This window comes from Trichinella spiralis (assembly GCF_000181795.1).
Source record: "Trichinella spiralis strain ISS 195 chromosome Unknown Scfld1557, whole genome shotgun sequence".
NCBI classification, from domain to species: domain Eukaryota; kingdom Metazoa; phylum Nematoda; class Enoplea; order Trichinellida; family Trichinellidae; genus Trichinella; species Trichinella spiralis.
Genome location: NW_003528496.1, coordinates 668,681 through 689,170, shown reverse-complemented (window position 1 = coordinate 689,170; position 20,490 = coordinate 668,681). Strand labels below are relative to the sequence as shown.

The following is a 20,490-nucleotide window of genomic DNA, read 5'->3' as shown; positions in this document are numbered from 1 at the left end:
TCCCCCTGGCAAAATTTGCTCCTCAAATTGTAAAAATTAAATGTTTAAACAATAAACATTGAAATTCAATTTTGATTCAATAATCAATTGACTAACTTACTTTCTGCTTCTAAAATTTTTCAAATCTTATCACATATACCTTGAAAAATTATAATGCTGTCAATAACAATATTAGTCAATTTTGTTTTCTTTTGTCATATCCTATCCATAATAGGCACTCTTACAATGCATGCATAAATAATTTAGATTTTATAGTGACGCATATATAAACATTTACTGGGCATCAGACTTTTTTCATTTTTGATGCAAATAAACGCAAATAAACAGAAATGCTCTGCAGCGCTCTTTGCCGCTCAGCCTCCAATCTTCACCATGCACACACACAAGTCATCAGAACTCTCTTCGACTGTTTCACTACCACGAATTCTGGATATGATTTGGCTGGCTTATATAGAAACTGATGGCGTCAGGCGTGCAGTTCTTGTCAGTTATAAACCTGAGTCTATTGTCTTCATGACAGTCGTCTGGCATACGACTGTTCCAATAACATGCCACCAACTTATGGCCCACCAAACGCCTGTTTCTCCACAATTGTAGCTCTGGATCGACAGGAACAAGAGTCTCGTGGCTTCTGCTGTCTTGTTGTTGTACATTTAGCACGCAACCCGGTAGTGTCGTATTCCACATGCCACCAGATGGACCGTCCAGGGCAGCCTCCGTTGGCGTCTTTGATCCACGTCTGGGCGTTATGCAACCTCGTACCGACTTCGTGCAGCTTGCCAGAGTTCTCTGTTTCCATCAAGTCAATTAACATAACAGTTCATAACTACGCAACTAACTAAGGGTGTGTATAATTAGTAAATGGAAATTGCAGCAAAGTCACTTGATTTTTTTTCTGAATTTTAATAGAATTGTTTCGTAAAAATTAGCCTACATTCGTCATGACATGGATAAATTGCTCAAATCAATTAAAGCAATTAAGAATTTTGCGCTGAAACTGTCACTGTTATCAAAGTCATTTAAAAAGTGAAGAGATACAGAATATAAGAAATAAAATTTTTTAAAATTTCACTTATTGTTCTATTTTCAGCATTCTCCACCGTAATTGTTGTGTATTAAGTCGCATAACTTAAAACAGTAGTTCGTAGAATCTGTTTACCATTATTGAATATTTAAAGTTAATTCCTCAATATATATAAATATATATGTATATTTATTTGTTTATTTATTTGATTCATATTCAGTAATTCTTAAATAAAAAAATAAATAAATATACATATATACATATATATCAGTGTGTGATATAGTCAGTGTGTTATTAGTCATTGCGGTTGCCATTGGTCGAATGAACAGTTGTTCTAACAACTGATATTCTTAATCTCGGCGACATACCAGCTATTATTTTGTGTTGTGTTTGATTATAAAATAATGGGCTAGTTATTGTGAGGTTAAATTTGCATACTGTTCATTTATTTCATTCATTTCAGTACTAATTAAGCAATCAAATGTTTATTAATGTGAATGTAGATTTCTTATTTTTATAAACAATGCAGTTCAGCTGTCATTCAATGCCAAAAACTTTTATAATTTACAAGTTAATTTTTGTAATTAACGTGTTTGTCATAAATAAATTACTGATAATTAAATGGAAAAATGGACATTACTGACTGATTGTTCTCTTGATCTTTTTCTGATAAAATGCAAATCAAATTTTGCATAGAAGATATTTCTAAGCGTCTGGTACCAATAAAGATAATTCTGGCTTTTATTGATGCTAAGCAACAGTTGATAATGTTAAAATGCCTGTTGTTATCGTTCTTTCTGACATAGCATCAATAAATAAACGCATGTAAGAAGAAATTTTACTTCAAAGTGTCATGATTTTTAACAACAGCAGGAACAACACTTATAATCAACGTTTACAACTGCTTATTTTTGGCAACACATAACAACTCAAATTATCTGCATTCACACCCAACACCACCGCTAATTACCAATTTTCCTCACCATGTTTACAGTACTCGATACGTGCTTTGATTTTCAGGATACTACAACTCCTCTTCTGAAGATGTTATTTTTATCTAAGCACAATCGTGTCATCTCACTAAGGTAGATTACTTTTCACCTGTTTTAACTTATTCATTGTTATTGTCACTTTGAGGATCGTTTTTGCTTTCATCTTCGCCTTCTTCAGATGATGCTTGCTTATTTGGAGCCATTGAATCATAATCCTTTATAAATATTTCGACATGCTTTAAGGGCATGTTTTGTTTCGGTGTTCGAAGCCGTTGGTCATCTTGTTCCGTTGGTACCTCATAATTTCGAGGTCCTTGTACTTCAGCTCTTTTGCCAAAGAGCCACCTGTGACCTTGTCCATGACTTTTCCATAAACCTGCATCGCTGGCTCTCAACATTCGCTTTGTTCTGTTAATTTAGTCATTTTTCTCAACTGTTCACACACACCCACACATTGACTGTCGTTTCATCGAAATTCGGATACAAAGAATCCAACTGTTCTCAGCTTTTTATTTATTAGCATTTCAGTTTTTGATAGTTGTTTATTTACTGGTGTAAAATTCGCATTGCAAGCGAAACGTTTGCCAGTTTGGTTTCCATTTTAATTTTAGGCATTTTTCTCAAATGGCTTTAAAGATTTTGAATTACTCTTTCAATCCTACCGCTTGTAGCCAGATGATAGAGAGCTGTTCGAATGTGCCAGTTCCATTTCTTTGAACAAATCTTTTAAATTTCTGAGAAATAAAAGGTGCTTCATTGTTAGTGACAATAGTCTTCAGCAGGCCATGCGTCGCAAATATTTCTCTCATGTATATTATCAAAATTATGGCTGATGACTGTTTTTAGTTTCTTTGCTTCATGCTATTTTGAGTGTGCATGAGCCATTACCGGGTAGTTTCTGTTTTGAAATGAGCCCGCGATATCTATGTGCACTCAAGGGCATTCTCACCATTTCTATGACCATGTCAGAGCTGATAGTGATTGATTTCTGTTTTCTTTACAAATTTTACAATTCCTTGCAATATCTTTGATCTCAGGGTCAATGAGCCATGTCCACAGGTATCTGCTTGCTATTGATAGTGGGAAGGGACGAATTAGGTGGCCGCTCTCCCCCCCCTTTCCATTAGTAAAACGTTTTATGCAACTCGCACCAATACGGAAAGCCTTCTTCATTGACAACGTTTCAAAGAAGTGCTAATCAGAGGTAACTGATGATTTGTCGTTCATTTGCAACTTAAAAGTAACCAAATATCCACGGTCGATATCACCACAATATATAGATATAATCCGAAACAGTCATATACGAGTATTCATTCTCACAGAAAAATGCACCGTTACTTACAACACTATGGCCAAATAGCAACACTGCAATCAATGCATTTGCAATTATAGAGCGTTTGGTTGCTGATTTCATTTTGCACTTGTAGTTGAAGATACAAAAATGGCTTCGTCTGGACTCGTGAGAGACAGTTATCAAAAAACCATATCCTAACTTCTTACTATCAGTTTTGCATGACAAAAGCAGAAAACTTTCAAGCTGTTATGCAAGATCAACGGGACTCTGCCCATTTTACACAGGATAAAAAACTTCTGATGGATGTTCAGAGGCATTGATCTTTCCTGAAATCCATTATTCACACCATACCTTTTTTGTGGAAAGCAAAGCATTACTCTTCGTGGCTACTGAGATTCAGCGGTATTATCTGAGGATCAGAAAAAGCAGGGCAATTTTCGTGCTATGCTCGACTACTGTGTTGAAATGGGCGTAACGTTGACAGACCATTTGTTGACAGAAACTGATCAAAAATTATACGCCAGCAACACGATCCAAAACGAACTGATACATTTCTACAGCCAGGAAATCCGTGAAAAGATTGTTTCGAGCTTACGAAGAGCCCGTTTTTTCACCGTTATTGCTGATGAAACAAAGGATTCCTCAATTGCGGGGCAGCTATGACTGTGTCTGCGTTTTGTGGAAAACAGTATCGTTAGAGAAGAATTCATTGCCTATCTCGAGATGATCGATCTCAGCGGTGGTGGAATTGCAAAGATGATTTTAGAAAAAACTTACATGAACATGGCATTGATTGTTCATATCTTGATGGCAGGAATTTATGATAGTGCGGCAGTAATGGGTGGTGAAATTCGAGGAGCTCAACATATGATTCATGAACAAGTATTCGAACACACTTTGCATACACTGCGCATATCTTTCTTTGAATGTGACAGTTACTAAGTCCTCTGAAGTTCAAGCCATATGGAACTGTTTTGGAGTGATTCGATTAGTCGGTGCGTTTTTCAATGGTCCTTCATAAGATCTACAGAGCTTAAAACTTTCAGCGGGAAGCTGATTGCTGAAGGTACGCTTAAGAACCAAAATACGGCCACCTTAAAATGCTTTGTAAAATAAGGTGGATCGAACGACATAATGCGGTTTTGACACGACAACACGATCGTTTACAATGTTGTGATTGAGCGAAAGTAACATTTAGAATTCTAGACAAATGGCGGACTAGATCAGAAGAGTGTTTTCATCAGATTTGGGAAGCAGCTGAAAAGCAGTATGGTGATTTAATGCCCCTTTCTTGAAATATATCCAGGCAGATGAGCAGATCTGACGTTCGAAAAGAAAACAGAGAATATTAACGACCGACGGTGTGGACGCCCTTTTTCAAGAACGTTATCCAGCAGTTCCACGACAAATTTCTTCAGCAATGCAATAATGTCATGCGATTAAGTGCCCTTATACGTCGCTTTCTAGATCACTATGCTTAAATCTGTTAAAAAATTTAATGACCATCTATTAATGATATATTGACGACCAAAGCGTGGTACTCAAGTGTGAAATTACACGCTGGAAAAGAAAATGGGAAAAACTACTTCTTGAAGATCATCCAGCCAATGCGTTGGATGCTTTAGCATTGTGCCCAAAGATTATTATCTGCACGTGTCCTTACTCCTACAAGTTTTTACCACTCTGTCAATCGCCTCGGACAACGCAGCTGAAAGAATTGTTCATCAGCTCGAAGTTGTTTAAATGCTCTATGCAAATTTAACTTTGTAAAGAATTTCTTTCAGCCAATTCTGCAAATATTTCATTAGTGGTTCGCAAAATGAACGCAGCTGCCTTTATTGATGGGTTCACCGTTCCTTTATAAAAATAACCGAATAAATTGAATTAGTTTAATATAAGGTGCAATTGGTGAAGTCCCATCGGAAATAACATTTCAGTGGTAAGAATACTTTTTCTTTTACTACCTTTTATAACTCCAATTCTAAATTGTCTTTCGAGGCAAATAGCAATGGTCTGTGAAGTAAGAAATTCAACTTCAACTTTTCATTACAGATTAGAGATTCAGATATTATCACGATTTATGTCACTTACGAATCGACCGCAACCTGAAAATAGATGTAGTCTTCAATGGGCGTTAGTAGTTCATTGTTTCAGATCAGTTTTCTATTTTTCTCAACTTTTATGTATAGTGTGCCTAGCTATAAAACCTACGTCATATACTAATCATTAAATGTAATACATCTCTCATCGTTGCATATTCTTCATCAAAACGTGTGTATTTTCCAGGAATTTTAGGCGTCCACGTCTTCACGTTTCACGAAAATCTTCTTGTTTCAGTAACTACATCTCTGAGAAAAAGGCTTTATTTGAAGTTTCACTCAAAAGCGAGTATGCAGCTCTTAGACAAAAATCCATTTGTAGAAATTGATCATTCAATTCCAGATTCGAATAAAATCAATGCACGCATGCACTGTCCAGCATCAAAATGTATTCATACGGCGGAATGGATAAGTTCAATACAAAATCAGTACTATGCATTATGCATTTTGCTCAATGACCATCGAGTACTCTTCATTCATGATTACTTTCTTTGGAAAACAATCTTTTCAAGTTCCATAGCAATTCTGCATTCTACAGGCTTTCATGTGGCGAACGTTATTTAGGGTAATGAAAACAACCTCTGCTCAATTCATCTCTTGAAGGTGCACCAACATGACATTGCAGATGGATTGTCAAAAGAAGACAACCTTTTAATTCTTTTCAGAAGCGGTTAATAATTTTTGTCATAAAAGCGTCCTGTGAAATTTTTCAACACTGATACATTACAAATGTATTTTACTTTTTTATTGCAAAATTAGAAATTATTAAATAGATGTACATATATATGATTTGAAATTTTTAGCCTTGCTTTGAGAGCATACGTTGTACCCATTCTTGATAACTGATGTCACTGTGTTCCTTTATGGCAGTTAAATCACTTGGTACATCGGAAAACAAAATAGGGCTATCAGGATGTGTTACATCAAATGCATTTAATGCAAATCCGTAAACTGACCATGTTGGATGCTCATTGGTAAGACAAAACAGTGGAGTTTCCAACTATAAAATAAGTATAATTGGATATCAGCAATGAAGTATTAAATAGATCATTTGATAATACTTACACTTCCAGCTTTTACACCATTGATATCAAAATCAAGTGGAGCAGAAAATGGATATATATCCTAAAAAAATATATGAAATGAAAAAAATAAATTCTTATTCTTTCAATAGCTTACCAACTCTGGATCCATGCCAAGGGTTTCAGCTACTTCTGCATCAATTTCTTTCACTTTTGCACACAAGTATGAACTCAAACCTTGCGCAAGTTCTTGACAATCACTTTCATATAACATTTGCACATGACGCAATGTCATCAAACCTCCCCTTGTTACAACTCCCAGTATGCATACGTGCTCATCTGGTAATGGAGCCTCTGCTATACACATAGGTTTAACTGAATCACTGTACATGATAGGTTGTGGAGTTTTCAAAATTCCAACTGGATGTTTTTCGAATGGGAAATTTAGAATACGTTGGGCCCTGAATTGTTGTGCACTTGATTGAAGATCTCCATGAGGATCAGGAGAACCGACACTGACAACATAACCTTCCGGAGGACTGAAATATTAATACAAAGTTACGTTTAATAATAACTGGATGAAAATTATAAGATGCCAATTACTCTTCTACAATGCAGTATGACGATACCAAAACAGTATCAGTGTGGTTTTGATGTTTTCCTGGCACAATTGTACCCTGACATGCAATGCCAAGTACACGTTTTGAACCTTGCTGCACCGGTTTGTATACTAATGCAAGAGTCTCAGTTGCCTCTTCTCCACATTCTGAGCTCACCTAACAAATTTACATGTTTTTAAAGCATGATATCAGTTTCAAATTAGTCTATAAATACATACATGTATTAATAGAATTATATTATCTAATTATAATTGAGGTAAAATGCAATATGCAAAGAAGCTATGTAATATGCAACTTTTAAAAAAATATCAAATAAATAAAATAATTAATACTGATTTTCAAAATTTCTGCTCTTGCAGAAGATTGGAATTTCTAAGCAGTGCTATAAAATTATAATTAAAAATTTCAGTTTGTTTTTCTGTCTTTTTTATGGGAATGATTTTTTTCCAATATTTTCAAATTCTGGAAATTGAAGAATGCTTGCTTATTCGAAAATTTAGTTGCTTTATTTATAATTTAGATTTTGGTTTTGAAAAATGTTTTTATGATTTGAAAAGGCTATTTTGTCTTAATTTAGCTTCATGGGTTATAACTTTGAAAAGTGTGTCAATTATGGTTAATAACTACTTACTGCACCAACGAAGTAAAAAAATGTGAAAAGCAAGAGCTTCATTGCTTGTTATCCAGCGAAATGACAATGTACTGAAACACATGCGCACTATTTATATATATATATATGTATATATACAAAGGCGTGTGTGCTTTCTATAAACATTTGTCAAAGAAGAAGTAAATAACATCGCACAATATCATTGCACTTTTTACACTGACGTAGGCGCTGTTTAATTTTTTTTGCTAATTTTTCTTTCTTCATTGTATGTTTATTTTTATGTCCATGTGAAAATTTATTTTACAATTAGGTGATAGTAATGTTCTTTATTCTGTAGTTTCTTGTACAGCGCAATTTGAAGAAAAACAAATAATCTTCACAAATGCATTTTTCTAATACGTCGGTTTTTTTAAAATTATTTACTAGTAAACACTGGATCGTTATTTTGTAGAATAAACAGATTTGCGTTTAAATATTTCATGCACGTATTAGAACTGTTATCTGTTTATTCTACAAAATAAAGCTATAGTCTTTATGAGTAAATTATTTTAATTGATGCTGTGATAGGAAATAATAACTTTAATTTGAAAGTGCAGGTTTAATAATTTAAACAGCACCTTTAAAATTGTGCTGTTTGCCTATTTTTTTGCTACTTGGAAACCTGCTGTTATTTATTATAATATAGAATATAGATGGATTCAGCTTTTGCTTAAAAGGTCGTATTTTAATCATGATGAAAATTACACAAACACGCTGTGCATTTGATGCAAAACGTTTAGGAATGATGTATTTATTGCTGATTGTTGAACATATTACTGTGAAATGAATCTAAATTTTCTTGAATAATAAGAATTCCAAATGCAAGCTATTTTATGCTACATATTAATATTATTTATGAAATTATTATTGTTATTTTCCAAAAAATTAGGGAGACATGTGTTTTTCTTTACAAGATATTTTACTGTTCATTAGCAGTTTACTTTTGTTATAGTCTGGTTGTCATGTTGCTAGTTTTTGTCTGAGTGCATTCAGTGTTTAACGGTGTAGATGGATCCAATCCAACTGCTAAATTTTTTATTCCTGTAGCTCATCAGATTCCATGATTTATCAGTTTTCTGTGTCATGTGTTTCAATTTACTACATTAATGTTAACATTGAATTTGCGTCTATTTGTATATAATTACATATCCTTGTTCACATACATATAATACTACATTAGTTGAAATCCCTTAAGTTTTGAAAAAGCAAATTTATTGTGATATGATAATTTTTGCAGCGCACTCATTATACAAGAGATAGTCGTAAGATGGTCTCAGTTTTTATTTTATTTTTCATTTTGTAAATTATTTTTCACAAAAATAGTTTATGAATTTTTCACGTTTATGAAGTGTAACTGAATGTTTTTTATTGTCTGCATACATTTCGAGGGTAACATAATATTTTGCTTTGGAATAAGTGATTTTCATTTTTTGTCGATTACGAGTTTAATAAAATCGGTTGTGCATTTCTGTAGCAGAGGATGAAAGCGCAAGTTGTGAAACCAACGTTAGTAGATAACTTATTTTACTTTGTGTAATTTGATTTTTTGTGATTTTGAATTTTGAAATTTTGTGTGTGAATTCGTGTAATTTTGAGTGATATGAAATAACAAATTAAACTGAAAATAGCTAATAATATTTTAATTTTTTTCTCAAGTCAAATTATTAGCATTTTAGGAGGAATCTAAAAAGCATATGGAAGCTGAATAGCAGAAATTTGTAAAATTGGATAAAAACAATAAATATTTCTGTAATAATGTTAATGTGAAATTGATCAGCTATACAAAATTTTGCATATGAATATTGTGCGCCACATAAACTGTTGAAATTTTGAGGTTTTTTATTTTTGTTTTAAAATCAGTCTTTCAGTTTTGAATGAAATCATTTATTGCAGAATATTGCATTTTTGTGTTTATATTTGAAAATACGCTGTGTGTAATTTTATGATAATTTTACAAAATTTAATTCTGTGCTTTGCTGATAACGTTAAATTTTATATACTTTTAACAAAATGAACATAAATATAGATTCAGACACTGTCAAAAATGATGATTTTAATTTATAATAAAAGAATTACCAATGTTTAAAGAAATTTTTTTAATCGAACTATTTCCATTGTAAATTTCCAGTTTTGTATTCTACAACGGTGCAGTGCATCAGAATATAAAATTCATCATTATCCGTTATTGAACCTTAATTTAATATGATTTAATTGGCTTTATATATGAACATTTCTGACATGCTTAATTTGCTGTTTCATTGATGAGTTGAATTCATCATCAGTGTTTTAACGAGTGTTTATTAAAGGGGCAGGGGATGTACATTGTGAGTAACATTCAGCGGGGTCATGAAAACTTATGTACACTTCGCAAGTGCCTGACAGATTTTCCACAGGGCACCGATCACTGTATACGTCATCAACAATTAACTAAAAACATACAATGTGAATTTTTATTATTTTTTCTATTTTAATTACCATATTGTCACTTCCAACTGTACAACTTGTCTCTTGGTATTTTATTTTCATAGTAACACTTCTTTTTTCATAAGTTTCCCCTACAATAGCCAAAACTCTTTTAAACTTTCCTGTTCCACCTCTAAGATCGTCGAAAAAAATTTGGTTCGCTGTCCGTAACATCATCGAATCCGCTTCTTCAAACTGCAATTCAAAATGATACATTTCATGAATGAAAACCCATCATTTTGTCATTGTAATAAAAGTAATTAATAACTTTTATGACTGACGTTGAATGCTAATATTATTTTCCTACCATTGGAGGTGAACAATCATAAATTGAGTTAGTTTCGCAATGATCACTACTTCTTTTGCACTGCATAAGTACGTCATATTCATAACGTAAAGATACAACTGCGGTGCAACGAAAGAATTCACTGTCTTCATTTAGAGGGCATGAATATAAAACATCATCTTGACTCATCTGAAAAATATAATGTCACCGAGCAATAAGAAATTATTGTTCAAATTTACTTTCTGTGATCTTGGGCAAGATGTATATTGCATAATAAATTTCAGCTGTACTTTTGTTTTAAACATCGTTAGATCAACAAAATCGACTATTTTTCTGTAAAATCCAACATCGGTATTTGAATCTTCATAATACAAAAAGTCTTTTAACTTTAACATCGCTTGCGCCTGTTAAAAATGAATGCAAAAACAACAGTGTTTAATAAACATTTTTTCTTAATAGATATAAAAACAGCAGTAAAAAGCAGAATATCAAGAACAATTCTGATGACAAGAGTAATAGTCATTATAATTTTGGTAGTTCTTTGATTTTTAATAAAATGAAATTATTTATCATGATTTGCCTGAATAGATTTGTCTGCTTTTCACAGCATTAAATCTTCAAAAAGTACTCAGAAACAATTTTAAAAAACATGTTGCCTTTTGTGTGATATACAGTTTTCTATACCAGAGGCAAACTTTGAAGAAATCTAAATGACAGAAAAAATGAAAAAAGAATTCAAAGGTATTCAAGAAAATATATATTTAATTATCATGAATGAACAATTTTGTAAAAATATCAAGAAATGAATAAAAATTCAGGTTAATTATTTTGTGTTTTTGATATTACCACAAATAAACTTGTATTATTATGAAATTAAGAATACTGCACTATACTTATGTGCAAAGCTGTTGCACATAAGAGTACATCAGTGAAAAACAAATGCACGTTATTTCCAACTAATCGAGTAAAATGTAAATAAATTAAGGAAATAAATAAATAATGAAGCATTAAAATGCATAAATTGATTAATTTTTTTTCAAACACTGCAATAAGAAATCTTAATTTAAAATTTATTCATTGGGAATATTTAATTCACGAATAAAAGTTTTTAAAACACGGATGAATTTTAAAGAAACACCGCTTTAAATAAAAAGAATAAAACAAGCTGATTTGAAAATTTTTCCTTCAATAATTCTAGATACGTTTCAGTAATATGAAAGTCAGAAAACTGCTATTAATATGCAATATGCAAATTTTGCAATATTAAATTGTATAAGGACAGATTATTCTTTAAGAACATCTTACATCATAATAAAGCGTTCCGCTAGTGATATTCATGAAAATGAATACAATTGTAAAATGCAATAAATTGCTGCAGTTCATTGTTTCTTGCACAGAATTATTTCAATCTTCACAGAAAGCATCAATTATAAATGGCAGAAAATCTGTTTTAATAAGAATGCTCATGTTTATTTAAAATATGCGATGTGTATAAATTTCACTTACGCATATTGTTATCTTGTAAACACATTACAATTGTTTTAGGAGAAGTGTTTTTTGTTTAAAAAAGAATTCATTGATTTCAATGGATTGCAATGTAATCAGCACGGTTCTTTACAACGTGTGGATTTAACAAGATATTGTAAACATGACACTGAAAATCTATTTTGTCGTTTCAGAAAAGGCTAATATGACAAGAAATTTGTTAATATTGCAGATTAATAACTTGCTCTGTTACTTATTATTGTTTTGCTAATTCTTTTTAAAAACAGGTAATTTTTTTTCTTGCTTTATAAAACAAAATGCGTAATGAATTGCATTTTAGTTTATCATAATCATCATAAATCAAATATTTACTGCTTTTATTTTTCAACATTGATTAGCTTTTCTTGTAATTTTTAATAAAGAATTTTTATTTTATTTAAAGACTGCATTCAGTTGAGCATTTTTGAGGAAGTTTAAACTAATATTAAATTCTAAAACTGATTACTGTTCTAAAAATGTTGATTTCCGGAAGGTAACTGCAAATTTTCCACAATTACAGCTTATAGATGTTCATTACTACGCGTATTCATCGTATTCCCGTATGTCCTAATTACGTCAGAAAGATATTTATTCAAATTACAGTTAATTGCACTCGATCAACCTAATCTGTTTAGCCATTTCTGGTACACAATAGTCAATTTAACTGAATATGGTAGATCACTTTAATTGTCATAAGTACAAACATAATGCTAAATCTGTATCTTATCTCTTAAGGGAATAGCTACTTTTTTGTTCCACCTCTTTTATTATTGTGTAATGAACATTATGTATCAGGTATTAATGACATTAATTTATGGTCAATTATCTTTAAGCAACAGTAAAAGTCCCGGAAGCGGTTGGTTGTTTTTCACGTGAAGGCGCATGTGCTTGTTTTTCACAATATGCTTTATAATCTCTGTTTCTTTATTGCACCCGTATCTGTGTTTTTAATCGCGAAGCGCAGTACTTATATTGGTATGAATATATTAATTAATAATTAATGCACACTGTCATTGTCGATACTTCTGAAACTTTCTACATTTCTTGCAGTTACTGATGGGTATAATTTCCATATGCATCAGTGGACTCTATCAGTAAAAACATTTCTGTCATTCCGTCATACAGAATGCAACATAACATTAAATGTAATGCCATTTGAGAAATCTCACTATGCCTCTTTATTCTATTTTAATGAATTTATTGATTAATTGCTCATTATTTAATCGATCTATCTCGCGAAAAACAGTCGTCTGAACTCAAGCCTTTAACATGATCGTGTTTGATCAACTGTCTCGTACGCAGGCTCACGGTGTAACATCTCAGCTGTGCCAAGTCAGATCAGTATATTCATAAACTATTTTTTCCGTCTTAAGTAGAGTTTATGCGAAATAATGGCATTTCACATTTCGTATAGTTTGTTTCTTGTGTAATTTCCATCCATGTAAGAAATAATGAAATCTATGCACTCTGATCAAAAACTCAGTTGGCCGCCGTGCACTGAGCCTAATGGAAACTAGGTGTTTACATGTTGTAGATGAAACTTCTAGAACCATTTTGTCACATGAAGATTAGCTGACATCACAAATCTAGCAGTATTTGAACGCTTATTAAATTTCTATAAGCTGACAAAAATGAACAACACGCAGCATAACCTCGCTATGTCATAGCGAATTAGCGACTTTATAAGTTTCAATAAGGTAACTGCATTGTTCAACGCTCTGTAAAGTAGCCTGTAATGAAATTCAACGCATCTGTTTGTATCACACTGCTTCTCCTTTAAGCATACTTTTAAACGCTGTTTACCCGCAAACAGCAGAAGCAAACATTCTTTTCCTTCCCAAGTCAGCTCTGTTGGAGGGCTTAAACTGCTTTGTTGCGCTTTAGAATAATTGCAACGCCTCACTAGCTTATGCCTAGAATTTCAGAAAGAGTATTTTTTTCCTTCCGAAACATTTGCCATAATGGCCAGCAGGACTCTCAGTTGTGGCCATTTTAGATAAACGCGTTAATAAAAATTTAATCAAGACAAACATTTAGCTCAGAAAAAGTAGGCATGCAAGTTTTCAGACAAAAATAACATTGATGAAATTAAATAAATTATCCAACAGCAGTTGCAACATTGCCACTGAAAATGAATAAGTCAGGAATCAATGCTGGCAATGGCAACAGCAGCCGTTATAGAATAAATAAAAGAATACAAGGCACAAGTGAGTCCAAATAAAGAGGAACTTTGAACTTACTTTAGAAATATTCATAATACAATTACATTTATTGTTTACATTGTGTCAAATAATTTTAAATACAATTTCAATAATTTTTGCCCTCCAGGCGCTCTGCATAATTCTTGATGGTTTGGCCTTCATCATACAAATGCATTTCACTTTTTTATTCTGTTGCAAAATTACAAATTATTACATAGATATATAGTTCTATGAATGCGGACATTTTAGCCTTGCTTAGAGAGCATACGTTGTACCCATTGCTGATAACTGATGTCACTGTGTTCTTTTATGGCTGTCAGATCACTTGATACATCAGAAAACAAAATAGGACTTTCAGGATCTGTTACATTATATGCATTTAATGCAAATCCGTAAACTGACCATGTTGGATGCTCATTGGTAAGACAGAATAGTGGATTTTCCATCTATAAAATAAGTATAATTGGATATCAGCAATGAAATATTAAATAGATCTTTTGATACTTACACTTCCAGCTTTTACACCATTGATATCAAAATCAAGTGGAGCAGAAAATGGATATATATCCTAAAATAATATATGGAATAAAAGAAATAAATTATTATTCTTTCATTAGCTTACCATTGATGGATCTAGACCAAGAGTTTCACCTACTTCTGCATCAATTTCTTTCACTTTTGCACACAAGTATGAACTCAAACCTTCCGCAAGTGGTTCACAATCACTTTCATATAACATTTGCACATGACGCAGTGTCATTAAACCTCCCTTTGTTACAACTCCCATTATGCATGCATGTTCATCTGGTAAAGGAACGCTTGCTATGCACATAGGTTGAACTGTATCACTGTAAATGATAGGTTGTGGAGTTTTCAAAATTCCAACTGGATGTTTTTCGAATGGAAAATTTAGAATTCGTTGCGCCCTGAACTGTTTTGCACTTGATTGAAGATCTCCATGAGGATCAGGAGAACCGACACTGACAACATAACCTTCCGGCGGACTGAAATATCAAAACAATGTTACGTTTAATAATAAATGGATGAAAATTATAAGAAGCCAATTACTCTTCCATAATGCAGTATGACGATACCAAAACAGTATCAGTGTGGTTTTGATGTTTTCCTGGAACAATTGTACCCTGACATGCAATGCCAAGTACACGTTTTGAACCTTGCTGCACTGGTTTGTATACTAATGCAAGAGTCTCAGTTGCATTTTCCCCACATTCTGAACTTACCTAAGAAATTTAAATATTCATAATGCACACTGCTGCAAATCTGACTGAGTAAATGAATGCTTGCATATTTATAAAATTGAATTAATTTATTATAATTGTGGACACTTTAATATTGTTTAGTTATTTTGAAAATCAACTAGAATGACTAAATTTTTTAATTGAATGACTATTCCAAGAGAAAGCTGCTTAATATATAAATTTCAAAAATACGGAGTAAGTAAAATAAACTACGTTGATTTTTGGTATTTCTGCTGCTCTATAAGAGTTAAATTTAAAATTATAATTATGAAATTATGGTAAAATGTTTCTGTCTTTTTTTCTTGTTTTTTTGTATAAATGAGTTTGTTCTAATATTTTAAAATTCTACAAAAATAAAAAATGGATATTCAGCTGTTTTATTTGAAATTTAGATTTTTTATTTTTATGAAATTTTTTTATTTCAAATAATTTCAATAAAATATTTCTATTCAGTTTAAAAATATGAAAAGTCTGAGAATTATAGGAAGTTGCTACTTACTGCATCAACAAAGTAAAGGAATGTTAAAAGCAAGAGTTTCATTGCCTGTGGTAATAATTTTAGCAATATCTCTTTGTGCTGACGCACATTCATAAAGTTCTTTATATATATATACATATATATATATATATATGTGTACGTACGTATGTATGTATATCTGTTTATGGTAAATATTTAATAAATAAGAAGTAAATAATTACTCAAAATGCTATTTCATTTTTTGCACAAATGGAGGCAGTGCTAATTTTAATTTTCTTTTAAATTTGCATTATGGATTGTATATTTTTGTATGTGCTGAATGAAATTTCATTTTTATGGCACAATTTAATCATGGTAATTTTCTTTATTTAGTATTTCTGTTGTTATCAATTTCATAGAAAGCAAATAATATATATAAATGCATCATTTCAATTCATCTATTTAGCAATTTTTGAAATGTTTAAACGTAAATCTGTGTATTGTGTAATATTCTATTGCACATTCTATTAATAAATTTTGTAAATTGTCATTCTGATCTGAAATGAAATCTAAATTTTCAAGATGGTCTTGTTTCAAAATACCAGATTAATTATTTGAACAGTAACTTTTGAAATTGTATTGTTTGCCAGTGACTTTAGTATTTGCAAAGCTATTACTATTTATTATAATTTTCAGTAATGATGAATTTATTGTTTTCCTTACATAGTCAGATCTTAATATAATATGCATTACTCAGAGGAGTTGTGATTTTTTAAGAAAACAGTTTAAGGTTGCGCTTCCCAAACTTTTTCCTTCGTTACCCACAACTGTTTATCATTATGCTGCTTTTACCCAATGCAGATAAAGCACAAACTGCAAAAGAATCGTGCAGGTCAAATGAAGATGGATCACTTAAAAATCTGAATCGAGCAATATCTCTGATATAATGTTTTTATTTTAAACATCTGTAAACATTTTACTAGCCACAAACAATTTCACAATTATTCACCAGTTCTCCACACAAATTTCACCACGCAGTTTCTAGCTGATGAGAAAAATGTCGTTGCTCCATCTTATTAACTAGTCCTACAAAATTGGGAGTAATTGGTGACAGAGCACACCTCATATCATATTCCGCACTTACCAAACAGTTTCTTTTCCTTGTGAACGCAACAGGAGAAAACCCAAATTCACACATGAAGGTGCTCAATAACGGCAATAATTGTACTATGACCGCCTCAGCTACCACGGGATATTCATCGTGAATTGTTAACCAGAATGACTCCAAATCGTCCTTTCTTTCATAAAATAACATTTTACACTGACAGGTTGACCTAAGCTGAATTATTTGCTCAGCAAAACAATTAACACTATCGAGGATATTAGTTAGGTCACACAGAAGTGGATTCACAATCCACTGATATGTAGAACTTTCTAGTTCAAGAATTTGAAACGCAAAGATAGTTTTGTTAAGTAAGTGATCAGATCATTATTAATTTCATTTCAATCAACCCCATCGGCATCGTCTACGAACAAAGAAAGCTTGGGGAATGATGCAGTTTATGTTGCTCTACCCCTTTTAGTCAATACTCAAGCTTTTGTTGAAATGCTGTTTTTCACTTTCATAAATCCTATTTTCTTTTTTTCCTTTCATGTGAGAGAAAATATCTACTAAATAAATAAGTTGAGCCAACCACATTTTGTTAGAAACTCTTCAACGGGAGCATGCTTCTTTTTAACTAGGAACATTTTGATTTTAGTTCTCAGCTCTCAAAAGTGATTCAGAACATATCATCATGAGAGCCAATGGGTCTTGGCGTATTAAACAAGATTCTTATGTGATAAGTCAGTTTCAAAACAGAAGGATCTAAAGATCCTTGTGTTTAAGCGCCTTCCTTGATGAAGTTCATTTTTGATTGTGATGACATTTTTCATGACTTCCTTTAATCAAGGAACAAGACCTTTAATGTTGCAGTGAATCATACAGTGCGTTGACAGAATAACTGTTATAAGGACACTGACGTGACGTCAAAAAAGATAACAGTGAAATGCAGCTATCATGATGTACAGTAAGTTTCATCAACTGGAAATGCAACAGTATTATAATTAGGTAAAAGTATACATTACATTTTCGGTGCATTCTGGAGTATCAGTACACAAGAAAAACCCACCTTTACCCAATTTTTGGTAATTTACTGAGTTTTGGGAAGCACTGGTTTAAGGTAAGATATTTTTATGATGATTATAATACATTTTTCAAGTAACATCTTCCATTGCTGTACCGACAATGATTTAGAAGTAATCAACTTGTGTACTGCAGTGCAAAAAGTTTTATAAATTACTGTTCCGAACGGAACAGTGCTGACTGCGGCGGCCTTTGTATCGCCACTGGCGTGGCGGGCGTATCCGTGATTAAAGAAGCCGCGCATCTGGCTGAGAAAGTTTATGGCGCATCTGCGGCCTGCTCCTTCTATATATATAAGCCAGCGGAGCAGTGAGTTAGAGAGTTTTGCAGTTCGTTGCGTTGTCGTATTCACATTAGGGCTCTGTTCGTTAATGCCGACGGAGTGCGTTTCTCTGGCCTGTATTTGTGTTGAACAAACGAGCATGTACTTGTTTGAGTTTGCTTGAACCGCTTGTGTTTAACCTACGTGATCGTCCGCTTGACTGTCCATACCACCGGTTGGCCAAGAAGAACGAAAAATATAGTCCACTACTCATCCCGGCTGTCGAGCGAGTTTGACAGGCCGTCGAACCTGAAAATCAGAGGCGTACAGAACCCCTGGCCAGTTCTTACAATTACTTTGCATTTTACGTTTATTGAATAAGGTAAATTTTTGACATATATATCACAATTGACATTAATGCTTAAACGTTGTTTTCATGTTTCTGGTTTCTCATTTCAGGCTGCAATTCAACTACTATATTGCTGATGCTTTTCAGATTTGAAATTTATCATAGATATGTTAGGCGAAATAAACCTTGCATATCATTAATTAGGGATTGTTTCCCTATACAGTGGAACTCTGTTTATCTGATAACTGATTATCCGAACACTTTTGGCTGGTTTGTTAAAATGCATTGTTCATGATATTAAATTAACCTGAATTTTACTAATACTGTAACATTCTGTTGTTGGCTAAATTCTATGCCCGGTATGTCTACTACTAGGAAGAGAAAGGTTTTGAGTTGAAAGCAAAAACTAGAAGTGTGTAGACTGATGGAGAGTGGCAGGAAAATCGCTAAGAGTCTTCGTTTGGGTCTGTCCACAATTTCAGATATCTGTCGTGATACAGGAAAGAACTCTTGCGAAGAATTGTCCTTTCAGAAGTTGAAGGAGGCGATCTGGTGTCACAACTTAAGAGCAAAGATTTGTAAGATTGCTGCTGGCTTGTTCTTACTCGGTCCCACTTTTTTCTTATTGGTCTTTGCCCACGCTATTTTATTGGACCGTCAAATCTTTGTCGTATTGGTTTTCATTTTATTGGGCCGTCAAGTCGTTGTCTTATTGGTTTTCTTTGTCTAATTGCTCATTGATTCAAATCTTTCCCTTGTGATTAGCTGTAATATTTTTTCATTTCATTGGTTCAAATATTCCATTTTGGATTACGTAACTTTAAAAATAGTGACGTAACATTAATAATGGAAATATTTATTATTCCCAATTTTTGTTTTTCTGTTTGAAGTTTTGTCATTCATTGAAATTTTGTTTATTTAAACATATTATTTGTGGCGAAGTTTATACTTTTTCATGATCAGCATTCCCGAAAATAATTTTTATCATTGTTCTCTATTTTACTGTACCAAAGTGACGTTATATCAAATGCGATAGTAATAATTCAGAAAAAACAATACAAAAAATAAGTTAAATAGTGATTTTAATTTTTCACTAGCCAACAGCACTAACAACGACAGTAAAAAACAACAGTGAACGGCATTAACAAAGTGGAAACAATGAAAAAGGAAAAAACTAAATAATACAATACAATGAAATAAAAAACGAATATAAGCAAGGGGTGGCCAGGAGCATTCTTATCTTCTTCCTTGTTTCTTCTTCGGTCTATTATGAATTTCCCTCCTGATATATAAATTTGCTCTGACTGTTTGTAAATAAATTTGTTGCCTGTTGAAATTAATCAAGATTGGATGTTAACTTCCGGGTGTAATGTCAGCATACTGAATAATCTGAAAAATCTGGAATGTTGTAGCAACACTTTTAATTTCCGGGTTACAAATGGCACTAATGCTAACGTTACGCGTTCGCTCGCAATTTCACTTAATTTTACGCATGATTTCACGCATATGCCTTTGTGAAACATTCTTCGCTTTTCTCGTCACATCACATATGTTGGTAAAGGGGATTTTAATACAAATAGAAAATGCACAATTGACAAATTGTTCACAGTTGCAGCTTTCAAGCTAAGCCTAGGAATGACAACTATTAAATTGTTAGTATTTGATTAATTAATTGATTTTACTGGGAGTGTTCTATTTAAATCTTTCTTATTTTCAATCCAAGAATTTTAATATTTACAAAGTTTTTTTTGTTACAAAACATGCATATATATTTTTTATAAATGTCGATGAGGTTTGCTGTTTG

At 32.5% G+C, this 20,490-nt stretch overlaps 7 protein-coding genes across 7 annotated transcripts; 1 reads left to right on the top strand and 6 right to left on the bottom strand.

The window, feature by feature from the left end:
• Window positions 1-100: 100 nt before the first annotated feature.
• On the bottom strand, window positions 101-284 carry Tsp_04685a (conserved hypothetical protein; the record flags this gene model as incomplete). Its single annotated transcript, XM_003369214.1, has 2 exons — window positions 278-284; window positions 101-109 (listed from the first exon to the last, which is right to left on the bottom strand). Coding segments are annotated over exons 1-2 (16 nt in total), but the record flags the coding sequence as incomplete, so codon positions are not given.
• Window positions 285-303: 19 nt separating this feature from the next.
• Window positions 304-811, top strand: Tsp_04684 (hypothetical protein). Its single transcript, XM_003369213.1, has 2 exons — window positions 304-593; window positions 658-811. Exons 1-2 carry the CDS (start codon window positions 304-306, stop codon window positions 809-811), a joined length of 444 nt encoding a protein of 147 aa, XP_003369261.1.
• Window positions 812-2,135: 1,324 nt separating this feature from the next.
• On the bottom strand, window positions 2,136-2,773 carry Tsp_04683 (conserved hypothetical protein). The gene is made up of 2 exons (XM_003369212.1): window positions 2,679-2,773; window positions 2,136-2,424 (listed from the first exon to the last, which is right to left on the bottom strand). Exons 1-2 carry the CDS (start codon window positions 2,771-2,773, stop codon window positions 2,136-2,138), a joined length of 384 nt encoding a protein of 127 aa, XP_003369260.1.
• A 3,435-nt stretch (window positions 2,774-6,208) lies between these two features.
• Tsp_04682 (conserved hypothetical protein) lies at window positions 6,209-7,724 on the bottom strand. The gene is made up of 5 exons (XM_003369211.1): window positions 7,683-7,724; window positions 7,035-7,207; window positions 6,589-6,970; window positions 6,475-6,534; window positions 6,209-6,409 (listed from the first exon to the last, which is right to left on the bottom strand). The coding sequence occupies exons 1-5, from the start codon at window positions 7,722-7,724 to the stop codon at window positions 6,209-6,211; spliced, it is 858 nt and encodes a 285-aa protein (XP_003369259.1).
• A 2,081-nt stretch (window positions 7,725-9,805) lies between these two features.
• Window positions 9,806-10,638, bottom strand: Tsp_04681 (hypothetical protein). Its single transcript, XM_003369210.1, has 3 exons — window positions 10,471-10,638; window positions 10,187-10,358; window positions 9,806-9,891 (listed from the first exon to the last, which is right to left on the bottom strand). Exons 1-3 carry the CDS (start codon window positions 10,636-10,638, stop codon window positions 9,806-9,808), a joined length of 426 nt encoding a protein of 141 aa, XP_003369258.1.
• Window positions 10,639-14,419: 3,781 nt separating this feature from the next.
• On the bottom strand, window positions 14,420-17,205 carry Tsp_04680 (hypothetical protein). Its single transcript, XM_003369209.1, has 5 exons — window positions 17,035-17,205; window positions 15,243-15,415; window positions 14,797-15,178; window positions 14,683-14,742; window positions 14,420-14,620 (listed from the first exon to the last, which is right to left on the bottom strand). The coding sequence occupies exons 1-5, from the start codon at window positions 17,203-17,205 to the stop codon at window positions 14,420-14,422; spliced, it is 987 nt and encodes a 328-aa protein (XP_003369257.1).
• A 648-nt stretch (window positions 17,206-17,853) lies between these two features.
• Window positions 17,854-18,878, bottom strand: Tsp_04679 (hypothetical protein). Its single transcript, XM_003369208.1, has 4 exons — window positions 18,872-18,878; window positions 18,504-18,646; window positions 18,233-18,472; window positions 17,854-17,973 (listed from the first exon to the last, which is right to left on the bottom strand). Exons 1-4 carry the CDS (start codon window positions 18,876-18,878, stop codon window positions 17,854-17,856), a joined length of 510 nt encoding a protein of 169 aa, XP_003369256.1.
• Window positions 18,879-20,490: the final 1,612 nt, after the last annotated feature.